General features: G+C 40.7%; 1 protein-coding gene across 1 annotated transcript in view; it reads right to left on the bottom strand.

Moving 5' to 3' along the window:
- SUCLG2 (succinate-CoA ligase GDP-forming subunit beta) overlaps positions 1 to 26,219 on the bottom strand; it is a 257,611-nt gene extending 231,392 nt beyond the window's left edge. Inside the window, exon 1 of the mRNA XM_045530945.1 lies at positions 26,079 to 26,219. Within this exon, the coding sequence (XP_045386901.1) occupies positions 26,079 to 26,162 (84 nt within the window). The 5' untranslated portion in view covers positions 26,163 to 26,219. The remainder of the gene's footprint in view (positions 1 to 26,078) is intronic.
- Between the last annotated feature and the right edge of the window lie 579 nt (positions 26,220 to 26,798).

Raw genomic sequence — 26,798 nt, 5'->3', positions numbered from 1 at the left:
TCGGAGAAATTATACTTGTGAGTCCTTCAAGAGCTAGGACATTTTAATCAATAGGTGTAAGGGTAATTTACTGACTTACATAAACGAACAAAATACTTGCTATTCACAATGACTGAAATAGTTAAGGGTTTATATAACCATACTACTAAATTAACAAAGAGAAAAACAAGAAAAGACTGTGCTCCAACCTGATCTTCATGTTCCAGGTAACCACCTCTTTATCTAGATAATAATGGATAAGATTTACAGAAGTTATTTGGCCCTGTGCCCTTCCTTTTTGGCAAGACACGACTTGCCCACGGTAAATACAGTTCAGAAAGGAAGCATCTATGTCTCTGCTGATCCACATAGCTTTCCCCTGTACCATATTATGACTTGTTAAGGAGGACAATTAAACAGGATAATTAAGAGTGTAAGCTTCATATCTAAATGGCTACCATAAAAATTAGAGGTATGGATACAAATCAGCAAAATGAATAGCAAAGGGAGATTTTCTTGGGTGCTGGTAAATTTCTACTTAGGTCCTGGGGAGTGATGTTCACTTTATAATTACATGTTAAACTACACGTATGTTGTATGAATTCTTATCAGTATTTTATGCTACATTTCACAATTTTAAAAAGATTTAAATGAAAGCTTCAAAGTCCCATAGCCCTGAATTCAAATCTAGACTCTATCATTTACAAGTTGGGTGAGTTTAGACAAACTACTTAACCTCTTTAAGCTTCCTCTTTTGTAAAATAAGGATAATGATAGATAATGATAATGCTAGTACATACTTCACAAGATTGCTGTTGAGTGTCAAAGAGAAAATGCAATTGCAGTACCTGGCATTTAGTGGCCCTATTTGGGCTGGGCCCCCCCCCTTGCAAAGGCTCAGAAATTGCCCCCTGCATTGTTTCCAAGCTGATGTACATAAACACATTTCCAGCTTGTAGTTACACTTGGCATTTCATCTCTTAGATGACAGTGTGCAGCTGTTTAAACTGCTGTAGGGCAGCACACAGCTGAATGCAAATGAAGTCCTTCTGCCTTAGCTAGGAGCTCTGTGGGTCAGGAGATGCCCTCAGAGCTGAGGGATAGACAAGCTTTGTCAATAAAGCCAGCCAACAAGTGGATACCTGAACATAATTTGGGGATCACTGGCCATCGAAGTCTAACTCTGTCAAAAAATCAATACAATTGGAAGGCTTTATAGCAAGCAGACAGATATTTGGGGAAGCTGTATGTCTTAGGATAAATTTCATGGACAGATGAAGGGTTCAAATCCTAGCTTGGCCACTCATCAGGAACACAGTCATAATGGACACTGTAAGTGATTCCCCAGTATCTTTTTCTAAACCATTCATCAGCTCAGCCAATGATGGAGACTTCCACATCTTTGCCAGTGACTGGTTCAGCAATGAGCATATGACCTAATCTTCACCACTGACAACTGAGGGGAAGCCTGATGGAAGGGTTGTGGGAGGAACTTCCTCTCCCCTATGAGAGGTTTAAGAAACAAAAAAGAGAGGGAGGGAAGGAAGGAAGGAGGGAAAGAAGGAAGGGAGAGAGAGACGGAGGGAGGGAGGGAGGGAGGAAGGAAGGAAGGAAGAACTAAAGCAATTAGTACTATGCCTAATACCTATTCAGTGTCCAAGAAATGGTCCCTATTTCTTCAAAACACACTTTGAAACGAGTTCTCATGGAAATATATTCAAGTATCTTTTTCTTTATTGAAAAACTCACACAACAGACCCAAGTGTTTTGGAGTTTTTTTTTTTTTCCTATGCCAGAGCTAAAATGGACCGCAGAGATTGCTGGTGCAATGGTTCTCAAACATTAATGTGGGAGGTTTTTGTGAGCAACTCCTTAGAATGCAGATTCCTGGGCTTTACCCACAGATGATATCTAAGGGAGCCCAGGAATCTGCATTTTAACAGGTATCTCATGTTATCCTGATCCAGGTGGTCTCAGGCTCCCATTTGGGTCTTTCCACCTGACTCTCCAAACAGCATCCTAACTCCGGTTTCACCAACTCTACTTTTGCCAGTTATAGTCTACTCTGCATACAATGGCCAAAGTGCTCTTCAGAAAAATTGCAATCTAATCACTTGGTCTCTTTGCTCCAAACCCTCCCTTGGCAAAACTCAATTAAAATGTTTAACTGAGCAACAGGGCATGAAATCAACTTCAGTTCCTCTACCCAATCCCATTATTTATAACACTGTAAGACCCTCAGATACATCCAACAGGTTACTAGAATTTGACTTAATCAGGAATTTCATTTAACAAACCTTGTTCGACTTACATGGCATTTATTTGCATTTACAAGGATCATTTTAGAACCCTCATGCCTTGTGAGCAGCTGAAAGCTGGGAAATGCAAACAGCCTTATCCTTGTACGTTTGATTTAAGTGTGCCGGTCGTCTGCTAGTTTGCAATACTGATTATCTCATGTATCGCTTCCAGTGGTTTCATTGATTTTTTCTGTATGGTTTATGGTTTTCTTGAATGAGGCTTGCATTAAAGTTTCAATTACATAAACATTGAGTATTAAATGAATACTTGGCAAATAGAATATTAAGTGCATTGTATGTAAAGCTAGAAAAAAGCTGAAGAAACATACATAGCAGGCCCATTACAGGGTAAATAATGCAAGGATACTGTCACATTATGTTATGTTATGTTATGATGACTAACTCCTAAAGAAAATGTGTCTTTTAAGAGAATTTAATGTCATTTAACATAAATTGGTACTAACTTTGGCATTTAGCCATGCATTCAAAAGTTTCCTACTGAAATTAACAGTTAACTATATTTTTGACTGATGAGAATTTAGAATTTGTCCTAGAAGATTTTCAGGAACAAATTTCTTCGTAAGGCTGAGGAAGATAGTAATATTTGGGTTTTGGTAGATGAAAAAAATTATATAGTCTAAGTAGTAGTACAGCAATGTAAGGTGAAACGGTGAGAGATTTTATTCACATCTAATAAACTGGAGAACTTTTTCCTAAATATCATATTTGATGTTGGTCAAGGTACTACAAAACATATATTCTCATAAACTGCAAGTTGATTTCCTTATCTCTAAAAGGAGGCTAGTGTTTTGTAAAAAATAAATGAGTTAATCCACACAAAGTGCTTGAGATAGGAAGTGGCTGGTATATAATAAACTGTCAATAAACAGCCATTATCACTGTTGTTGTTATTATTAACCACCACAGGTAGAAATATAAATTTGTACAGATTTTCTAGAGGGCAATCAGAAAGAATATCTCAAGAATTTATTTGATTAGTAAACAGAAATTTATGTTCAAGAATATTCATCACAGCACTAAACAGTGGAACATTAGGAACAACACAAATGCCCACTAATAAGGAAATGACAAAATAAACAATGACATCTACGTGAGTACAGCCTCCTATTCCCCTAAATTCTTTGGCATCATAAATATTTGTAAAAAACTTTAATGCACAGGTAAGTACTCCTGATTTAATGTCAAGTGGGAAGAAAATAACAAACAGAATTATCTAATTAGTATGATCTTATTTTTGTTTAAAAGAAACTGCATACATACATAATGCACATGTGCAAAATAATGAAAATTCCATGCTATTATTCACAACAGCTTTCTCTAGAGCACAAGTGATAATAGGTTATCATCATGGCCTTTTAATATTCTTCTGTATTTTTCTAAGTTTTTTGTAGTAAGTGCAAGCTAAATTTTCTAAATCAAAAATAAAATTAGAAAAGATATAATATCATCTGTTTTAGATCAGATATCTCAAATACTTGATATACACAGATTTTTCCCCAATACTACCTATGTTTTTATACCAGTCACCTTACGTCAGCAACCTGGTACCCTCAAAATATTAGTATTCAAAAACAGTTTTTTAAAAAATCTCGAATTCCTATCAGAACTGAAGTTTCCATATACATAAAGCCAAATGCTACCTGTCAAGCTAGACGACATCCTATTTTGAGCTGGCTGATAAAACCTTAATAGACTAGTAATAGAAAAAGCCAGAATCGTAGGGCAAAAGGGCATAAAATATCCAGATAACTACAAAACAAGAAGGTTTTTTTTTTTTAAATCAAAAGGGTTTCCCTGAAATAATTAGGTTTTACATACAAACAAATGAAATATTTTGGAAAAGACTAGATTTGGACTCTGTTGTCCTCTCCTCTCAAATATTTTTTTTTTTTTTAGGTGGGGTCTCACTGTCATCCAAGGCTGGAGTGCAGTGACATTGTCATAGCTCACTACAGCCTCAAACTCTGGGGCCCAAGAGATCTTCCTGCCTCAGCCTCCTGAGTAGCTGGAACTCCAGGTGCACCCACCACACCCAGCTAGTTTCTTATCTCATTGAGTCATTCATTCCGTTATTTCATGCCATGAAATTAATTAAAACATCAGTAGACACTGATTACTGGAAACTGAAAACAAAGCTATGATTAGAACAGCAAAAACAAAAACAAGTTCAAATATTCTATGTCCTCTATGTAGCTGACCTCACATTAGGACAAAAAGCTTCTCCAACTAAGCTCATGTTTATTTGCAATATTGCCATTTAGTACAATAAACTCTACCACAATGAAAAGCATTCTAATAAATGTAAATAATATAGAAAAAAGTGCCAAGTAGAGATTTAGCATGAAGCTCCCAGCCCTGAAAATTAAAAACAGGTACTAAACTATCAAATCTTAAATTCTCCATCCTAGTCCAAATCACACTGATTAAAGAGCTCCTCAGGTAAAAGGGTGAAGTAATTGGTTTTTCACATAGGGTAGAGGGAGAGATGGCTGGAGGCAATATCTGATTATTCTCTCAATTAAATTTTTATCAGTTATTCATGGGCACTTTTTCATTAAATAAGAAATAAAATTATTCTCTCAACTTTTCAAGTTCTGATGATGCCATCCAGATGTCCAAACTTTGTCCCTGAAGAATTTAAAGAATTTACTAATCATTCATCAAAAAAAGAAAACTCCTTGCCTTCAATAAAATATAAGCCTTTTCTAACCAGCAACTGGACATATTCATTCTACAGAGCCACCATGGGCTAGATGCTGGAGATAAAAAAAAAAAAAAAAAAGATCAAAGAAACTCAGCCACTGCTGGGAGGGGTTGGGGGGTTATACCAGTGGGAAATAAGGACACACATCATGAGAAGTACTATTTGGACTGAATCTTGAACATGACATGGAGAGATGTTAGCAAAAGGCATTTATTTCCAGTAGAGAAAACACAATGTGCAAACAGAAGGACATCCAATCCAGTGTTTGAAGGGACCTCATAGTTCAGTGTGGTCAGAACATGGGGGTTTGTGTTTGCATGTGAGTCCACATGCAGGAAGAAAGGGGAGAATAATGTCCATAATGTGTAGATTGTACATTTACAATGTGGTACCACTATTTCTCTCTAAAACACCCTTCTGATGATCCAGAGAGAATATCATCAAAGGGAGACTATCACAGACAGTAAGAATGGATTCTTACTTTCCAAACTGGTAAATTCTGTGTGATATTTATCTGATTATTTAGCTTGCGATTTTAAGAAATCGTACCATGTAATGCAACCTTACAAGAAACCACTTGTAAAATGATATAAAGAAAATCTATACATTCAACTTATTAATAAAAAAGACAAAATGTATTATTTATATTACTATCATTACTAACCAAACTAGTACTATTAATACCATCACCACCATCACCATTTGTTGAACACTTACTATATACCCAACATGGTCTTTAGCTCTTTAAGTCTTTACAATACCCCTGTTGTGTTTCCTTAATTCACACATGAAGAAAAGAAAGCTCTGAGCATTTAAGTAACCTGCCTGAGAACATAGAGCTAGCAAGGTCAGGACCATGATTAGAACTCAGGAGTCTGCCTTGAGAGCCAGTGGTTTGAACCCACCAAACTACGTAGTTATAGTATTCGCTATAAAAGCTGAATGAAAACAAAGTCTTTAAAGCAACGACTTGATTCTGTATAACTGCCATACTCTAGTGTAAAAAAGAAAAAAAGAAAAAAACTCAGCATGGATTTGTATTCTCAATGACCATATACAAGTTTTCATTGCTCATGTAAAAATGGCCTTAGCTTCTGTGTTGATTGAATCATTTCCAGAGTTCATTACATTCCTAAGATTCTATAAACCACTGTTGAAGCAGAATTACAATCTATGTGTGGGATTCTTGAGAAAGTCAAGGAAAACTTCAATTTCTGTCAGTTTTTTTTTCCTAAGGGACCCAGAGAAACGAGGCTGAGAGAAACAAATCCATTATCAACCCCCCAAACCCACTTCAGCATTTTTTTATTTGATCAACATGCTGTAAATGTTACCAAAATTATCACTTACAGTTACATTCTCTGGGTTCCTGTGGTCCATTACACTTCAAATTGTAGGGAAAAGGCTTTTAACTAGAAACTATATAAACTGATTTCACCAAAATACCAAGTTTTGAGAGTAATATCTCTTTTAATGCACGAGGATAGAAGAGCTCAGCCTGGCTTTATCAGCTCAGAGTCCATGGCAATATTAAGCCAAATTCAATTTCTCTTTCCAGAATCTCAAATAGTCCTTGACTCGAAAAAAACCTTAAAAATCCAGCAATACTACATAGAGACACCAAACCACCGAGTTTATATCCAAAACAAAATATCTGAAGACCCAAATACATTTACCCCACTGGAATTAGAAGTGAGAGTGCCCAGAATAGAAGTCCAAAGCTTTGTTAAAGGCAGCAAAGCTTGTCTCCCACAATTAACTTCTCCGCAATTCAGTTGCTTTATCATGTAAGAAATGATGTCAAAGACATCTAACAGTTCTAAAATTCCATCAGAGGAATTAAAAGTGTTCTAAGCAAAATCAATTCAATGGAGGAAGGATAGCTTGCCAACAAATGATGCAAAAGCAATTGGATATGTATAGGAAAAAAAACTAACCTGAACCTAATCCTCACACCTTATATAAAAATTAACTCAAAATGGATAGATTTAAATGTAAAACTATAAAAACTTTTAGAAGATAACATGGGGGAAAATTTTGTGGATCTAGGGCTTAGTGAAGAGTTCCTAGATATGACATCAAAGTCTTGATCCATCAACGAAAAAAATGGATAAATTGGACTTCATCAAAATTTAAAACTTTTGCTGTGTGAAACATTCTGTTAAGAGGATGAAAAGACAAGAAACAGACTGAAAATATCTGCAAACCATATATCTGGCAAAGGACTAGTATCTTGAACATATAAAGAACTTTCGAAACTCAACATAATAAAAAACCAATCCAATTAGAAAATAGGCAAAAGACATGAAGAGACATTTCAATGAAGAAGATACATGAATAGCAAATAAGCACATAAAAAGATGTTCGACTTCTCTAGGTTTTAGTGCAAATTAAGACTGCAATGAGATATCACTATATACCAACTAGGACAACTAAAATTAAAAATAAGAAAAGTAACAATATCAAATGCTGGCAAGAATGCAGAGAAAGTGGATCTCTCATACATTGCTGACAGGAATGAAAATGGAACAGCTACTCCGAAAAATAGTTTGGCAATTTCTTAAAAAAATGAAACATATACTTAAAATATGACCCAGTAAATGGCACTCCTGGGCCTTTACCCCAAAGAAATGAAAATTTATGTCCACACAAAATCCTCTACATGACTGTTTATAGTAGTTTTATTTGTAATAGCCCAAAACTGGAAAAAACCATAATGTCCTTTAGTAGGTGGAAGATGAAACAACCTGGGGTATATACATACCACAGAATACTACTCAGCAATGAAAAGGAACTGTTGATAAATGCAACTTGGATGGATCTCAACTACCCATCTCTCCAAACTCCTCCTCTCTCTTCCCCCCTACTCATTCCCTCCCAGATAGACAGGCTGCTTGTTACTTGAACATGCCAGGCACATGCCCCCATCTCAGGGCCTCTACACTTGCTGCTCCCTCTGCCTGGTACACCCTCTCCCCACATTCCCCCATGGCTCACTCTTTCATCTCCTTCAGGTCTTTGCTCAACTATCACCTTATGGACAACTACTTCCCTGACAACCTAATTCAAGGTACAGCCCATTACCCACACCTCCTTCCTTTCATGCCTGCCTTATTTTTCTTAATAGTATAATAAGTATGTCATCTCCACAAGGCAAAAATCTCTACCTTCTTCCTAGTGGAGAAAAGAGAGACAATAAACAAAGAGTTATGTTTTGTTCTGTTGTATCCTGGTACCTAAAAATGTCACTAGGTCATAGTAAATATTCAAATTTATTTGCTGCATGAACAAACTAAAGACATATGAACTAAAGGTGGCATATACTAGATTCTATCTATTTTAGTGCTTCCCAAACTTCAGGTCACCCACATACCAACTTCCATAATTTTCACTACAGGTGCTTACTGCCGGTATAATTCCTTACTTAAATTGTTTAAGTCTACTGTGTACATTTTCCTTAAATATCTATGTTATAGCCTCATCCTAAGGAATAAGTATTTGTGAAAATACAGGTTTAGAATGCTACTTATATATTTTTTCATAATATACAATGCATTACTCTTAACATTTAAATGTTTACCTGAGTATCCTTAAAATCATTCTTAGTGCCCTCAGTAGTCTGTGTATCACACCGAGGCAAATGTTGGCCACCTCCTGCCCCTCCAGTTTGCCACACTTAGTGTATGTAATGAGGAGAAGGAAGCAGGAAGCCTGTACACATGGTTACATTTTAGAGGAACCTCAGAGGTGAGAATGGCAGCCAAGTAGCACTGCCCCTCCAACACCAGCTGCAAAGACACAGTAGCCCCAATCCTTACGCTTTACAGCCACAAACGGAAGACCAGAAAAACCTCTTGTCTGTGTGAAGCTCTTCTCATTTCACTAACAACTCCTCATCTCTATTTTTGACGCTCACATCTACCCTTGAAGTCACACTAATTATTCACATTCTACAAATTAGGAAACTGAGGTTCAGAAAGGTAAACCAATTGGCTCAAGGCCACACAATGTGTGATTTTAGCCAACGTTTTTTGAGCTCTGCATCAGTTCATGTACAATAGGCTATGGTAACAAATAAGCCCAAACACAAAGTGGGTCAACACAACACAACTGTCCTTCTTGCTAAAGTCACAGTCCTGAGAAGGTGGACATGCAGGTAGGGTGGCTCTCCTCCATGGGGGCTGTTAAGGAACCCAGGTAACAGAAGCTCTGCCATCTTGACCACATGACTTCCAAATTCAGTTGGTCATTACCATCTCAGCCAACAGGAAGGGAAAGGAACATAAAGGAACCATATAGGAGTTCTTTATAAGCTGAACTGGCCCTCAGCACTTCTACCCACGTTCCATTGCTCTAGTGCTGCCACATGGCCATGCCCAGCTGTGAGGCAGGCTGGGAAATCCAGGACAGTCACAGAGAAAAGGAGAGATGGCTTTAGTTAACAGATCACAGTTTCTGGCATGAGTGCTTTCTAAAGAAAGCTCTATCTGGGCTCTCTTCTGTGTATTTTATAGTCATGTACCTTAGGAAAAATATACATATATCAATAATTTATCAAGCCCATAATTGCATAGATACTATTACTTAAGGAGGCTCAAATGTGGATTTAAATTTTTCAAAATAGTAGACTTAAAAGAGAAATGTTAAATCAATAATATTGATATTTAAATATCAGAAAACCCCAAGGCAGTACTAGTATTATTTTACCCTAAATGAAGAAATCAAGACACAGAAGGGTTAACCCAGTTGTCCAAGGCACAAAGCTAATAAGTGGCTTACATGTCACCTTACACATGGAAGAGACTTGCAGCAGACGTCCTCAGTGCTCCCAGCCACATGGCCTCAGATCCCTTCATCATTTCTACACACAGACTCACTGTGTGCTCTCACTCCGACACCAGCCCGGTGCCTCTCTGTCCCAGGGTGCTGAAGCCAACATGCCCTTGCACATAAAGAACCAGAAGTGCTGGGAATTTACATCCCTGTGGGAAGGATGAGGGTGTATAAATACCTCAACTCCCTTGCCCCTAACTACAACTCTGAGGTATAACCTACACTGTCTCCATGGCTTCCCTGTGGAATTAAGCAAAGTCACCCTTACCTTGATAACACACCCTTCTCAGCCTCCTTCCCCTGCTATTTCAAATTCTTTCAACCCTCTTCCAGCATTTTCTGGGAAAACCTCCCCAAAAACTCACTTTCACATGAATCCTTTTCTCAGGATGCTGCCAGGGAACACAAACTAGGAGAAGTCATAGAGTTCTCTGGTCTAAGGTTCCCCAAACAACGTTCACTCACATACAATTCTTGCTACGTCCACAGAATGCTAACACCAGTATTAATTTCTTTATGATGCTTGACTTAACTTAAAGACACTTATTTTAAAAGGATACTTTAGATCACTACCTGTACTGTTCCTGTAAATGGAAGGTAATATCAATATAATAAAAAAATGAAAGGGACTCAATTCTGGCTATTTGAGGTACAAAGTCCTAAGCTGAAGGTCGTAAAAGCATACTGGCACAGAACTGAAAAATTCTGCTTGACAAAATCCTAAGGTTTCAAAGACATTTAAAAGAGAATGCCAATGAATACAGTACCTTGTGATTCATTGGTATCTGACGCTGTATCCCTGCATTATCTAAATTAGTCTCGTATCCTGCCAGTGGACACACCTCACACTCTGGAAAGCACTGTTTTAGCAGCCATTTTGCAAAGTTATGTACGTATCTAGCACATAGCACAAGATCTGATACACAACAGAGGTACAATCAATGTTAAACAGAGTTTAATAAAGGAACTAAGCCTCAGAGAACTTGAATGTCTCACCTCCAGCCACACGGTCAATCAGTGTCGGCCAGAAACTGACACAACTGAACCTTTTCTCTCCATACTATCTGCTAACAACTAGACCAGAGATGTGATTCATTCCTAAAAACCCAAAATGATTTTTTTCCTAGATGACTTCATCTGTCATCTAGGAAATTATGCAGTAAATCTATATAATTATATGGATTTTTATGGTCTTACAAGGTCTGTTTCCCCCATTCTCCCCAAAACTGGTTGAGAATTCCATGGAACATCATTGCTGGCTGATTTTCACCCACTATTTGCCTATTGACATAACCATACCCTCTTTTTATCACTCTCCTCTTTCAACTACAGCTATTATTCCTTTTTTTCCCTTTCATTATAACCCTTGGAAGTGATTTCACTTTTATGTTCATTATTGTTCCTTTATAATCAGCTTTTGATTGCATGCTGATTATTCTTAAATTTCAACTTTACACTGCTGAAGAAAAACAGTACTTGGTGTTACCCTTCTGATTACAAAATCAGCTGGATTAAGTTATGTAACTGTTTTTCAAAAAGCCTGTAACAAAAGTATTAAAATGTAGCTTTTTTTTTTTTTGCTTAACTTTGCATGAGCTATCTGAATAATTGGGTTAAAAACTAAGTGAAATTTAAAATATAATAATAATGGGGTTTGTTGGGATTTTTGTTTAAAAGCAAAATTAAAAATAACAGAATTGACATATTTGAATGAATAGTCCTCACATTTATTCTAATTTCTTGCTGCCGTTTAAAATATTTCTAGAACTTCTTTTTGGGAAAGGCATCAATGCCTGGGCCCCAATCCTTCGAATATTCTTCCCAATTGCAACTCTTCTGTCTTAAGGTGATTTCACATTCACAAATGGTCAGAGCTTCTCACATCCAACACTGGTGAATAATGTAGTAGCAAACAATGTTTTAGTTCAAACACAAGTATAAGCAGCAATAAAGCAAGACAACTCATGGCCAGGGTTCACGAGCTAGCTCTCCACACAGCTAGACAAGCATGCATCTCCAGGCAAAGTTCACAGAAAGTCTAAGAAAGGCAAAGGATCATATGGTCAAATAATTTCAGATATGTTTGATCAACACCTTCATTGTTTCAATGCAGGTTAGTTCTGGAGTTCTGTGAGATCAAAACTATTTTCATATAATTCCTTTATAATCATAAATGTCCTATAAACGTCCTATATAGGACATTTGTCACTCTCATTCTTCACAGATGTACAGAGTACACGAAGTTCATTGACATGTGTATAGTATCCCAGGACTGCCATAACAAAGTACCACAGACTGGGTGGCTTAAACAACAGAAACTTATTGTCTCATAGTCCAGGAGTCGGAACTGTTGGTTTCTTCTGAGGGCTGTGAAGGAGAATCTGTTCCGTGCCTCTCTCCTAGATTCCGGTGGTTTGCAGGCAACTGTTGGTGCTCCTGGCTTGTAGAAGCATCGCCCAATCACTACCTGCATCTTCACATAGCTTTCGCCCTTCATCTTCACGTGTGCCTGAGTCTAAATTTTCCCTTTATATAAGGACACCAGTCATATTGGATTAAGGCCCAAAGTGATGACCTCAATTTAACTTGCTTCCCTCTATAAAGACTCTATCTCTAGGTGAGGTCACATTCCGAGGTTCTGAGATCAGATTTCAACATAGGAATTTTGTGGGGGACACAATTCCTAACAGGCACAATGCAATGAACCCTGTGCAGTTGTGCAGGGCAACAGTTGTGACAACATGAAGTTGTTTCAAATCTCAGCCACAATTTGCTCCACTTTAAGATGAGCTTAGCAACGGCAATAATAATACCTACCTCCTAGGGTTGTCACGAGGACGCAATGCGATTGTCCTCTTCAAGGGCACAGCACCAGGCCTGGCCCACAGAATGTGCTTAGTAAATGCCAGGTGTCTATTTTTACACATGCCCTACTTGAGGTTATCCAGACACTATTTATATCCATTGTGCAGGTGAGTCCATGAGAAACAATATAGGTGTACAGTAGATCCTCGAATAACATCATTTTGTTCCACGTTATTTTGTTATAACATTGAGGAAAAAAAAAAAAAAACACTTCCCAGCCAGGACCCCACATCTGTGTAGGTTCTCCTGGGGTCCTCTCCGGTTTTTTTCCACAACCAAAAGCTGTACCTGTAAGGCTAACTGGCATGTCTACATGGTCCCCATCTGAGTGAGGGTTGGTGTGGGTCGGCAGCCTGTCCAGGGTGGGTTCCACCCTGGCCCCTGAGCCACTGGGACGGACTCCTGCCACTGGAGACCCCGAGCTGGAATAAGTGGGTTGGAAAATGAATGCATGAATGAATATGAATGATTGACACACGTCCAGTCTACAACAATCATACAAATGCAGGACAGTAAACGATGCAGTCCAAAAGCGCTAGCGAGGCACTATTTGTTACTGCTTGTTTTTGAACTGCACGGTGGCAGGAGGTGCTCGTTACAATTTTCACTTGGCAAACAGTTACTCCTTGATTTGACCCCCGACCACCACAACCACCACCACTCACTGAGTCACCAAAAGTCGGACAAATCATTATCTTGTTCTTATCAATCTTCCTGAAATTATCTATAGCTCACATTTACTTCCATATTTAATATTAGAAGAGTTTTGGTCTTTATTTGTAAGTCTGATAATGTTTTTGTGACCAGAAATATGTTGTAGGAATTTAACTCTTGTTTATATCAACTAGCCTATGGAAAAATTGGTTTTGTTATATGTTGTTTCACTTCAAGTCACAGTTTCCAGAACCTACTGGTGATGTTAAGTGAGGACTCACTGTATCCTCAGAGGGCTGGGGACCCCTCTCACAGCACCAGACACTCTCGCTATAATTGCTCATTTCACATCAGTCTCCAACAAACTGGACTATAAGTTCCCTAAAGGTAGCAACTGTCTCAGATCCCCAAGCTTCCTACCAACCCACCATCCACTGGGCCCAGTAGTGCATCTATGTTGCATTTAACAAATACCCATTGGAAGAATAAATGCATATGAATATTTAACAGAATATTATCAAGAAAGACGTTCCTTAATAGACATTTTAACTGAACATGGGAAACTGAACATGTAGCCCAAACTATACAACAGACAACATTTCTACTTAGGTGAACATTAACATAAAATATGTATTTATTGTACACCCATGTTCATAGCATTATTCACAATAGCCAATAGGTGAAAGCAACCCAAGTGTTCTCTGATGAATGAATAAACAAAATGGTATGGATACCATGGAATATTATTCAGCCTTAAAAAAGGAGATTTTGACACCTGTTACAACATGGATGAACTTTAAAGACATAATGCTAAATAAAATCAGCCAGTCACAAAAGGACAGATCTAGTTTGACTCCTCTTAGATGAGGTTCCTAGAGGAGTCAAATTCATAGAGACCAAAAGTAGTATGGTGGTTGCCTTGCTGGGGGGGGGGGGGCGTTGTTGGAGAGTTTGTGTTTAATAGGTACAGAATTTTAGTTGGGGAAGATGAATAAAGTTCAGGAACTGGATGTTGGTGATGGCTGCACAATAATATGAACATACTTAATGCCAGAGAATGGTTAAAATGGTAAAATGGTTAAAACGGCCAATTTTATGTCATATCTATTTTACTACAATAAAAAATAAATAATAAAAAAATTTAAATTAAAAAATATGCACATTCCTATTTTTAGTACCTTTAGAAGCTTTGAAAAGCAAGGTCTCAGAGACATAAAAGGCATTTGCTGATCCAGATTTGGAATCAGAAAAGCAGTTGCTTTGCTACCTCCCTCAACACTCCAAAATTCGATCATGAAAACACTCCTTTGCCTTAATAATTAATTTTACTTCAATTATGACTATTGCTTATTTCAAACTTCAAAGTTCCAAGAAAGGGATTCTTCTCTGACCTAAAAAGACAGACTCTGAAGTATGCAGGAGGAAAAGGATTCATCCTGTAGCACAAGACAGTATATTTCCAAGACAAGAACACCGTGACTCATGGACTACCGTAAGGATAACATTATTGATATATTGCCAATATTAAGAAAAATGCAATACCATTACTAACTATTCTCACCTGGGGCCCTTTAATGAAAAAGGAAATTTAGTATTTTTCTCTTGTCTCTATATAAAGTTTAACTCTGTAAGTTTCCCCATATTAAAATTATATTTTATATAAAATATAGTCATAAAATCTATTTTATAGCACTCGTAAAAGTCTCACCATAAACTCACATCAAACAAAAATGAAAGGATGCATTACACTCACCAGGAGCAGTCACAAGCCTGCTACCTCCATTTCCAACTCAACACTCGGCCAGTCAGTCCTTCTGCAGCATTTGTAAATTAGTGAGGATGATCCTTTTCCAACTTTACCAGCTCAAAATTTACCTCGTTTTTCTAATGTGCCAAATAGCCCATTTATTTTTTCATGTTAATTATAAAAAAGTTAAAAACTGAAAAATTCATTTTTCTTTTCCCTGCATTGTTGGTTTTCAATTTTAATAATACATCACTTTAAAAGAGCTCTGAATCTTAACAAAGAAACACTCCTCATTAATAGTTTATTCTCTTAATCAAAAATAATTAATAACTCTCTGCTTTCTTTGTACAATTTATTAAAAGACCTACGTAAGCCCTCAGGCTGGAATGAGAATGCATATTAAATGTGGTTTCCACCCTTCCTTTCAATGGTAAGTTAACCCAAATAAGTCCTGCCAAGTCCAGGTGGTGTGAGGTAGCATCTCAACAGCAGGTAGGAGGGCACAAGCAGAAGCAAAGGATAAAGACAGCTCCTTGTAAAAATGTGAAAAGAAGAAAACCTTAACACTTTCTAGTAAAGCTAAAATGTGGATCTCTACTTCCAATCAATGCTGTGCGTGCAAGAAAGTCCTTTTCCCGATAGATGTTAATTGATTCCTCCACTTCTGAGCACACTCAAGGCATGACGGGGGAGCCACTCTCTTTTTCCAAGTCATTTTCCCATTCTGACTCTTCTAATTCCCTACTCTGGACTTACGTCACTGCTTTTGGGGTTTTTTTTTTGTTGTTGTTTCTTTTTGTTTGTTTGTTTGTTTTGGAAGACAGGGTCCCACTCTGTTGCCCAGCCTAGAGTGCAGTGGCATCAGCACAACTCACTGCAACATCAAACTCCTGTGCTCAAGCGATCCTCCTGCCTCGGCCTCCCAAAGTGCTGAGATTATAGGCATGAGCCACCACACCTGACCTTACTTTGCTCTTAATTTCCGTTGTGAGTCGTAAGGTCGAGGGGATTTAGAGGCAAGGCAGGGAAAACATCAAAGGAGGCTTTTTATGAAAATAAAACTTCCATGACATTTAATTTAGTGATAGTAATACCAAAACCAATAACTGGCATGTATTGATCATTTAGGGCACAGTTCTAAGACTACATGCATGAGCTCATTTAATTCTCAATACAACTCTGAGAGTTGTATAACAATATAACTCTTCTCATTTTGCAGATGAGGAAGTTGAGGCACAGAGAAATTACCAAGTTTTATCAAATTTAAGTCAGCAATAATTGTAAGATGTACCACTTTTACATACCAATGGGGGAAAAAACCTGCCAAACAATCTATGACACAAGTGTAAAGACAACTGCATTTCAGAGATGTTGAAATGTGAAATTGTTTCTTACGATAAAGCATGAAAGTAATTTTCATAAAATAACAAATCATTAAAAGCAAGATTTGAACCCAGACAGTCTGACTCCAGTTCTGGTTTATGCCTATGATACTGGCAAGAGTATTAACTGTGTTCCCTTTTACTCTCAAACGTATATCCCAGTTTTAAAGATAAAATATATGATCTCCCTACTAATGGTGTGAGTGAAATGAACGCTTCCACCTCAGTCCCAGCTAACTGCCACCAAGGCAACCCGAGGGGGCCAGCAGCCTCTGCGGGAGATGTGAAGGAAGCCCTACCCAGCAAGGGGAGCTCCTCACTGAGTAGTGGTAAATGGACCCCAACAAATCCTCCTCCTTGGGAAGCATAAAGAGGAGAACCAAGGGACCCTGAGTTATCCAAGCAAAGCTGAGGAAGTACTTCAGGCCTGTATGAAGCCTGTTGTCTACACTGGTCTTGGAAATACTCACTTAACTATGTGGACGGATGAGATGTATTCCTATGATACCCCATTTTCCCACTTCATAATTCTCTCCTCAGAGTTCTGTTTTACTGGGATCATAAGAAAACAGTCTACAATGAGGCACATCACCATCATCTTGAACTCTGTGGTGAATAGGAAGAGAATCTTCAGACATTTTAGGACAGGGAAAAGGAAACAAAGCAACCATGAACATGTAAATGTGGAGAAAAGAAGACAGGTAAGTTGGCAGCAGCTTGTGAAGGGCAGAAAATGAAATGGTGCCTGAATGGATCAGGCCACTCTGTCGACACTGCACCCAGAGCCCTGCCGCAGGGGTGGGGTGGGAGGGGGGCACGGCGCTGCTCCTGTCCACAGAGCTCCCCACCTCACCCCACTCATCACAAGATGCAGGTGGATAACTTAACCTAAAACCGACAATCTTTCCCCTGGCACATGACCCAAAACTGTGTGCACGAGGATGAGATATACCTGTGAGATTTTCTTGTTATTAGAACTATAAAATTCTGGGTGATAATAGAAGCTGTATGATGTATTGGGGGAAAGGAGGCTGGAGTGGGTATGGGAATAGACAGCCTAACTCAGGTGCAAGCAAAAGTCATAAAGAGATGTTACCGTAAATAAGTAACCCGTTAACAGCAAAAAAAAAGAAAAAAGCATGGAGAGCCAACACAGAGGAAGATTAGTTTTGAGTTCTAGAACATTTCCCTTCCAATAAATCTTTTTTTCCCTTGAGATAAGTCCAAGTAGGTCTCTTTCTTTCAACCGAAGACCTCAGTAGGCAACTGCACCCTCCACAGAAGACTGAGAGCAGAGAAGGAAATAACTAAGCCAGAGTGCCTCACTCCAATATGGCCTAGAATGTCATTAAAGTCAGGCGAGGTAGGCTGGGGGCCTGGGGAAGCTCTTCACTGTGCTTTGTAACAATGTGCCTGGCACATTTATGGGTCTTTCTATTTCTCTTCTTTTATATGCCTGTTCTTTTTCTGAGGCCCTAAAGACATGTGCAGAGAACACCTGGGCACAGGGACAGAGGACATGGTTCCATGAGCAAAAAATAAGCGGAGGTATTTTACAACTAGAGGGGTCCTCACACCCTCTCTGCTCAGGAACAGTAAACAGCCTTTTATCACTCTTTTGCTATACGGCAGAGGACGGAAGAGGCCAGAAATGGGAACCCAGCGGGAAAATCATGGCAACTATCTGGTCTATTTTTTTAATAATGTCAACCTTTCTCTCCCACCCCCACTGCCACCAGTTGATCCATGTTAGTTAACATAACTACACAACTAGTTTTCCGGGGACAGTCCTATTGTCCCAGTGTAATTATTCAGTGCTCACATTCACTCTCAAAAGTGTCCCAGTTTGGACCATAAACTATGCAACCACCCTAATTTTGGTCCAAGCCCTCTTCTTCTTCCATTTTATGTATTTTATGTCTGGGGTGGGTGGGGGGAACCAGCCAACCAATCAATCTATGACACAAGAATAAAAACACATTCACCTTTCAGAGATGTTGAAATGTGAAAAAGAAAAAAAAAATGCATCTTATAATGAAATATGCGATTGTCACAAAACCACCAAGCTACGGAGTGTTGAAGACAACCTTTAAACCCAGGCAATCCGATTCAGTCCTGGTGTATACCTATTATCCTGGCATAATTACTCACAGCACTCAATCAGTGAAAAACTCCCTCAAATAATCTGCATCCTTGCATTCCTCCAGCCCTTTCCACACTATACCAAGGAAGAGTATTCCAAGACATCAAACTGCCCTTGCCACCTCACTGTCCAAAACCCTTCCATGGCTCCCCATCACCCTCAAGAACAAGCTGAACTGCATACCAGGCTCAGAAGGATTAGCAGAATTTCGCCCCTGCTGATGTCTAAACCTCATCTCTCACCTCAAACTCTACAAGGCAGCCCTCCTGAACATCCTCAGTGCCCTCAAGTCACATCCCTGGAACTAAGACAGCCCAGAAATGGAAATGGAGCCAGGGAGGGGAGAAAAGGACAGGGGTAGAACAGGGGACGCCAGACCCCCAACTCCCACCACAGAACCCAAACTTACATAGACCTGGTCCTTGTGCATTGCCAGGTCTCCAATATAAATTCATATGTTATGCCCAATCCCTCCAACTTTAAAATACATTTTAGAGTAAATGCTAGAAATCTGTGCTTTCATGGCTAGTGTTTAAGTGCTATTCTTTTGGAATCATTTCCAGAAAGGGTGAAAGCGGATCACATTCTCAGCACACTGATCAAAGTCCTCCATTACCATCGCCCCAAACCCACTCACTCTACAAAGGCAATGAAATTTCACAATTTCTCCAGCATTCCTAAAACCTTGAGGGCAGTGCTTTGTGCTAGGCAAACAGAGAAGGGCAAGTCCCTGTTGGCCTTTGGTACATGTTGTGGCTACGGTCTATTCTTCAGGTGTTCCCGTGCCTCAAATCTGACGCACATGAGGTCCAGAAGCCATCGCTACTAAGTCTACACAGATGTGCCAAACTTCTGGAATGAGCAACAACAAGGATGGCGCGATTCAGCTCCCCATGTGACCCTCCTCACTGCCACCTTGGGCTCCACCAGACCTTCCTCCCAACTGTGGGATCCTGAAGATAATCCAGCCCAGAAGGCACACCTTCAGCTCACTCAGCCTCAAGTTCCCCAGATGTGACCTGGAGATCAACACTCCTGTCTCACATGGCTGCTGCAAGGATTAAGTGAAATAAAATGTGTGGACACACCAAGCCAGCAACTCACCCTGAGATGGCAGCACACGATAAATGCTTATTAAATCTGGGAAAAGAAAATCATTCTAGCTCAATAAAGCCTTAAAAAAAAAGGCAAGTAAATTTAGCTTCAAATTCACTGCAAGACAAATAATCATTGTAAGCCCACCATCTAGTCAGAATGCCAAATGTCTCACGAAGCATCTTATTTAATCTTTCTAACTGTCTGTGAGAACCATCCCCTTTTCAAAGAACAGTACAATGAGGTTCAGGCGGGTTCAATAATTTGTTCCAGGTTGCAGAGCAAGAACATGAAGGATCCAGAATTTGAATTCTGTTCAGTTTGAACCCAGAACTCATGTCCTAAGCCCCCTGCTACTCTGTTTTCCAGACCCCATAGTCAAAGAAAGGGGGAGTTGGAGAAAAGCCCAGAGAGGGCAACTGTGCCCACTGACTAGTACACCAGGTCAGCAGGAGCCCAAATGACCACAGGTGGCTGTCACTCAAGGGCAAAGAGATGGGGGAAGGTAAGCGATCAGTTTAACCGGATGGTTCAGCTTAAATGGGAGCCTTCGGCAATAAAGCTTAATGATTTAACAGCATAAGTGGTTTGTATTGCCATGAGGCAGGTGACTCTGGACCTGTGATTTTAAGCAAGTGACTATGCAGCCTCTCTGACTGCTTATGAAACATGGAGACAGTGCAATCTCCCTTGCAGTAATGTAAGGGTTAAAGAAATAATATGCAGAGATTCCTTGGTACAGAGTCCATCACATAATATATGCTCAAAGAACAACCCATTATTCTGAAAGCCCTTTCACTACACTTTCTACAGACCCTCCTTACTCTCTCACTTGCCTAAATTAGCCACATCACCCCTCAAATTCTCCTCTCCCTTACCTGCCTCTCCCTTCTCTGTGCACCCCACTCATTCATTTATACTGCAAATGCTTATTGAACACCGAGTCAGGCCAGCTGGGGAAACAGCAGCACACAAGCAAAAATCCTTGCCCTCATGGAGCTGATATCCTCACATTTGTGGCAGAGAGAGGCAGACACAATAAACAAACGCCCTCGGGTAGAGTCCAGTGTTACAAAGCACAATAGAACAGAAAAGGGGCAGTGATGAATCCCTGGACAGAGGGGGAGATCAGTAAAACAGTTAGGGAAAGGCCAGTCTGAAGAAATTAACACTGAGTAAGAAAGCTGAATGAAGGGAGAGATCAGGCAGAGATGGGGGAATAGTGCTTCAGAAGCAGGGAACAGCAAGCAGCCAAGGTAGGAGCAAGCATGGTGTCTGGAAGAATAAGAACACAGCTCAACTGCAGCACCCGCTATGTTGTAGTGTATTATTGCTTCACAGGCCAATTTTTGCCACTAGACTGTAAGTCCCTTGCAGGGTAGGGACTATGGATCTTCTTTCTCTCTGCATTTACTCCACCATGTTGACCAAGTGCATCTATCCGCCCTACATTCTCTTAAGTACTGGCTCTACAGCGAAGAATTAAATCAACATGTTCTGTGCCTTTGGGGAACTGAGCATTGGGTATACAACAAGCATTCAGAAAATATTTGTTAAATAAATGATATTTGCTTCATTTTCAGTTATGGAGTTATATTATTTCCTGCCATGTTCTTGCCTGCCTAAAAGAGTGCCGTCATCGCTCAACTTCTGTTACCCACTGCCTCTCTGTCCTCCACTGCTCCCAACAACTAACCTCCCCCTGGTCTCTCTCCTCGGCTTCTGCATGCAGTCCATTCACCTGGAATGCCTCCTCCATCACCCCCACCTTCTCCACCAGCCGAACTCCCAGTATTAATTTCCAAATTTCATTAATATATTGATTTTATCATTTGTTCAAACAGGTACAAATATCTCAAGTTCTTCAGGCGTAACTTTTCCATCAAGTAACAGAAAGCGATGCATCAAATGACAATTTCAGATTGTGCAGTACAGACAGTTGAAGGACAAATGATCTGAGGTTACTTACATAATTTCTTTTCCTCCCCCAATACACCATATTTCAGTGACTTTCTGGGTTTCGTGCCTGCAGAACTGGGCCAGGGTGCAAGGGCAGCAAAATTCTCACTACTGTGGGTCTGTGGACTCAATCACTTACCCATAAAAGAAAAGCTTCATTTACAGTAAACAAAACCAATTTCGGATACAAGCTATCACTTAAAGGTCTTTCCCACACAGAAGGTCAATAGTTTAACATCTAAATTATTTGAGAGGGACTCCCTTTTCTAACAGCAGGAATTGTAGCTGTACTTCATTTAAAAAGAAAAGAAAAAAGTCAGATATTTATTCTCCTAGACAAAAAGGCAGATATAGGTAAGTCACAACTTCCAATGCAGCCTCCATAGCCTCATTTAGCTGATAAGAACTTGCACATAACCTTGAGTCCTTTACTTCTAAAAGCCACACATCCATCTTTCTCTTCCCAGTCCAGAAAAAGCAGAAAATTAAGCTAGAGCCATTCTTTTTGAAGTATACAACAGCAGGGGCAAGGGTATAAGCAGTTTCCTTTAACAATACACATTCCTCTCTAAGTTCCTGGACAGCAGCTCTGAGCTTCATAGAAAACCACACAATGATTCGAAAGTTGGGGGCCTGAGAGCCAATGCTCCTCTTACAACAGGACAGCTCCATGAATTTCATCCAGACATGAAAGTGGAAATATCCTAAAAAGCAACAATACTGTGCATAGAATTACTAATAACCATTTCAAACTCAGTGCTCTCAGCCAAGATTTTCTCTTGGACTGACAGCACATGCTCATGTCTGTGCCAAACATGGCAGTAGCCTTGTTGTATTATGTCACCAAGTGCCACAGCACCCTGCTCACTTGGCTATTTGGACATAGCAATATGGCCCCTGTCTGCCAGGATATGGGTCTTTGGAAAGAATTTAACCAATGGCTAGGCTTTTCCTGGAAGGCTAAGTTCACTGAACACCACTCCCTTAAAAGTTTCAAAGCCAGTAGCATCTAGATTTACAACAGGGAGTACATTCAGTACAGTGATTACCTGCCTGGGCTTAGGCAGCCACGACTGGGATTCAGATCTAGCTGTTTTTTACTAGCTGTATAATTTAGGGCAAGTCACTTAACCACTCTGAGCCCTTAAAAACTACTTACCAGCCCCTGCAGGTCAAGGCCTCCACATGATTTGGCCCGTTTACCTCTCAGACCTTGTCTACTACCACTTTCTCCCTCTTTAACTGCCTAGACATGCCCAGCTCATTCCCACCTCAGGGCCTTTGCACTTGCTGTCCGATCTGCCTAATATACTTTTTCCTCAAGTCTCACTTCACTGTCTGCTTTTCATCACTCACATCTCAGCCCCCACGTCAAAGTCACCTTCAGGATCTCATAAACATACTGTTGAGTATGTGTGTGCATATTGTACAACCATTTACATAAAGGGACAAAAGGAAGAAAACCAGTGTGTGGTATTATAAGTTAAGGGACTGGCTCCCCTTTGCAGGGTGGAAGTAGTGATGGGAAAGAACACCAGAGAGCCTCTGGGTGGCTGTGAGATGATTAGTTTCTTGATCTGTATCTGGTTACCTCAGTGCATGTTCAGTTTATGATAATCCATCAAGCTGCTCATTTATAATTGCACACTTTTCCGTGTGTTATATTTCAATTAAAAAAATTAAACCAAACCAAACCAAAAAAAAAAAAATGTCAAATAGTTTTTCTCTGATCATCCCACCTTTCTGCTAAGATTTTCATTCTCTATCCCACCCACGACCCTGTTTGATTTTCTTCATAGCATTTGTCACTGGCTGAAAACATCATTATTGCCTATATATAGTCTCACCCTTGCCCACTCAATTAAAATAAAGTATCACATGACCAAGGACTGTGCCTGCCTCATTCACTATCTCAAATCCCAGGGCCTGGAACAGTCCTGCCAGATGGCATGGGCTGAATAAAAAAATATATATGTAAAAATAAGAAATGACTTAAGGGGACCCTTTAAGGATGTAACATCAATCAAAAGTCAAAAGAGTGAAGCTAAGAGCGGAGGTAATAAAAAAAAAAACTTCAGTAACATTAAGCATCAGTAATATGTGTCAAATGTTAAATTTAACCACAGGGAGGGGGTAGATACAGTGTCGTTCCATGGGCACTTCTGTGAGACCAAAGTTACTTCTCAAAGCAGAAACTGGGTCTTTTATTTCTGTACACCCAACAGTTTTTCACAAGGCCTGGTATAAAGTAGGTCTGGGCCAAGAGTGGCAACAGATTTCTGAGATACTTGGTGAGGTTTCTTAAGTTTGGTGGAAAAAGTGGGCTATGTTCAATTGTAGTGTCTACCATGGGCCAGGTAGACACAGTATCAATTCAGACTCAACATGAAGCAGATACTAAGAAGCACCCAAGAACTTGAAAATAGAGTTTCCTACAAGTCATGAGCAATACTCACCTATTTTCATTGCCAATTCTAAGATGTTTATAAACAAAACAAAAATGTATCCATAGTGCAAGTGACTTGGATGGTATACAGTTACTACTGGTATGCAGATTAATTGGCATGCTGACATAATATATTTTCAGACAGGAACCTACACTCACCACGTCTGGTGTAATGGAAACTTAAACCTTTACTCTGGAATCTGCTCTGTCACAAACTCCCACCGTGACCTTGAATAAGTCATTGAACTTCTTTAGGCCTCGATTTCTCTACCTGTGAAATGAGCTGGTTGGACTAGATCTTGCTAATGTCCATTTCCAGTTCTTGGACACTGTCTATGATTCCTGTCTTTTAAAAAATTATTCTCATCTTCTAAGCCTTGTACTCACATACCAAATCATACACAAGTATGTAAATCACAGCAACCAGATGGAGTAAGGTCCAGCACATATTTTTACCTAGTCTTATTGCCAAACCATGGGTATCTACCACAAACCAGATTTTCTTGGTGTTATGTTCAAGCTCGTATTTCTTGATTAGACAAGAAGCCTTAACATACTTCAGATAAGCACTCTGCATTTTAGGTTTCTCTGTACAACTATTTTCTTTTCTTGAGTTTTCACTGCCATGGGCCCCATGTTTCTCATCAATTCAAGTATACACTCCGAGTTAGCACTCTAGTTCTTGTTTTTTTGTGGCACTTAAATAATGAATAGGACTTGATCACCTGGAGGTATTCTCCTTACTCTATTACAACAGTTATTAGCGATCTTTAACTAGACAAAGCTGCCATTCCTTTTGCTACCTCACCATACTGTCAAGTGCCTACTAAGGATATTACAGTAATAAGTATTAACACCTTTTAAATTTACATTAACAGAGAAATGGGAAGTCAGGAAATGAAAGCAGAGGAAAAAAAACTCTCACAGATGCCATAATTAACCAAAACTTAGAGTAACTCAAAAAATCATTAGTAACTATTTTTTTTTAATTTTCTGAAAAACTATAGTATGGATATCCTAGTTAAAATTGCATGAGTGATAATTTGCCTCTCATCAATTAAAAATGGGGAAATAGGCAAGGTCATCACTCTGCAGTGGCTGAGCCCCAGACTGTCCTTTCTTTAAAACGAGAGAGATCATCTATGAGGACTAAGAAGTCCAGTTGGGGGGACAAGAGATCATCTATGGGGACAAGAAGTCCAAGTCATTACCAAATTCAACACTTCCCCAAATGCCTTCTAACTACTGTGAAGCTTGCCATCTGCAGAAGGTCAAATCTACTGGAGGCCAAGTTCCCGAAGCTATTCAGCGTCCACCACTGGCCCTCTTCGGTTTTATTCTCCATGAACAAGGAGGGCATGGACAGGGCCAACGGTCTGAGGCGTTTTAGAGAGAGGACCGATTTTTCCTTGAAAGGAGGAGGAAGAGCGTTTCCCATCTGTCTCCCTGCTCCTTGCATTTCACCCACCCAGGCCCCCTAAAGGCTGCAAAAACAGGTAGCCTGCAGAAAGTTCACGCACTAATACTCCCTGGGCTGGACTGGGTTTCTGGGCATGTTTATCACGTGGCCAAAAAAACATGTGCTCAGGGTTAGAGTCGTTTCCAAGGCAGAACTAGCAAAACTGACAATACCACCTCAGGACGCCAAAACCCAGTAGGAGAAACTTTTCTTGAACTTGCATCCAGTGCCTGGTACACTGCCTGGCGCCTGCACCGTGAGCGGGGGCACCGACGCCGGCGACTCCCGGGAGCTGAGTCGTTCACACGCGGAGCGCCCGGGCTGCCGTCCCCGCGCGGCCCCCGGCCCCACGCCCGAGAAGGGGGCTCGGGGGTCCCTCTTGCGCCTCAGGCGCGGTCCCCGCCGGCGGTGGGGCGCCCGAGCGGCCGCGCGCGGGGGCCAGGAGGAGAGCGGGAGGCGGGGGGAGCCCGGCAGGCGGGCGCCGCGCTCACCTGGGACCGGGCTGACAGGAACGCCGGCCGGAGCGCCAGGTCTCGCAGAAGTTTCCCGGCGTGCGCTGCCACGGGGGACGCCATCTTAACCAGGAAACCCGCGCGGGGAGTCGGAGCCAGCGGATGGGGGGGGGCGGAGGAGGAGGGGCGGGAGCGGCAGAAGGAGGAGGAAGAGGAGGAGGAGGGGGAGGAAGAAGAGGAGGAGGAGGGGGCGGGCCCAGACGTGCCCGTGCGCCCCGCCCGCGCTGGTCCCCGGGCGCTTCCTGGGCCCTGAGGCGCGGGGAGCTAGGCCGGCCCCGGCGTCCTTGTCGCCGTGCGGTGCCCGGGCGCGAGTGTGAGCGAAGGCTGAGCCGGAGCCCCGCGGACTTGGGGCTTAAACTGCCCCGGGGGACGGACAGCAAAGCGAATATTCGCCGCTCTAGCGTGCTGGAAGGACTGGCTCGCGGAGCTGACGCCACACGACAGCAACCGAGGCCGCTGGTCTGACCCTGGAGTCGCCGAGGCCTGTCTAGGGACGTGGTGTTGGGGCTGAGAGTTGAAGGAACAACTAGAGCCACTAGAGTCCTGGGGCCAGGTGGTCTGGCGAGCTCGGGAAAGGCTCTCCACGTAGCCTTTAGTGAGTTGTTTGTTTGTTTGTTTTATCCTTAACCTAAGGTCAGTGCAAAACTGTTGACAGTGTAAGCCCAGTAACCATAATAAGAGCTGTGAACTAAAATAAAA

Source organism: Lemur catta, chromosome 18 (assembly GCF_020740605.2).
Source record: "Lemur catta isolate mLemCat1 chromosome 18, mLemCat1.pri, whole genome shotgun sequence".
NCBI classification, from domain to species: Eukaryota; Metazoa; Chordata; class Mammalia; order Primates; family Lemuridae; genus Lemur; species Lemur catta.
Note: the sequence above shows the minus strand (reverse complement) of the source record. Positions and strands in the feature narration are given on the sequence as shown.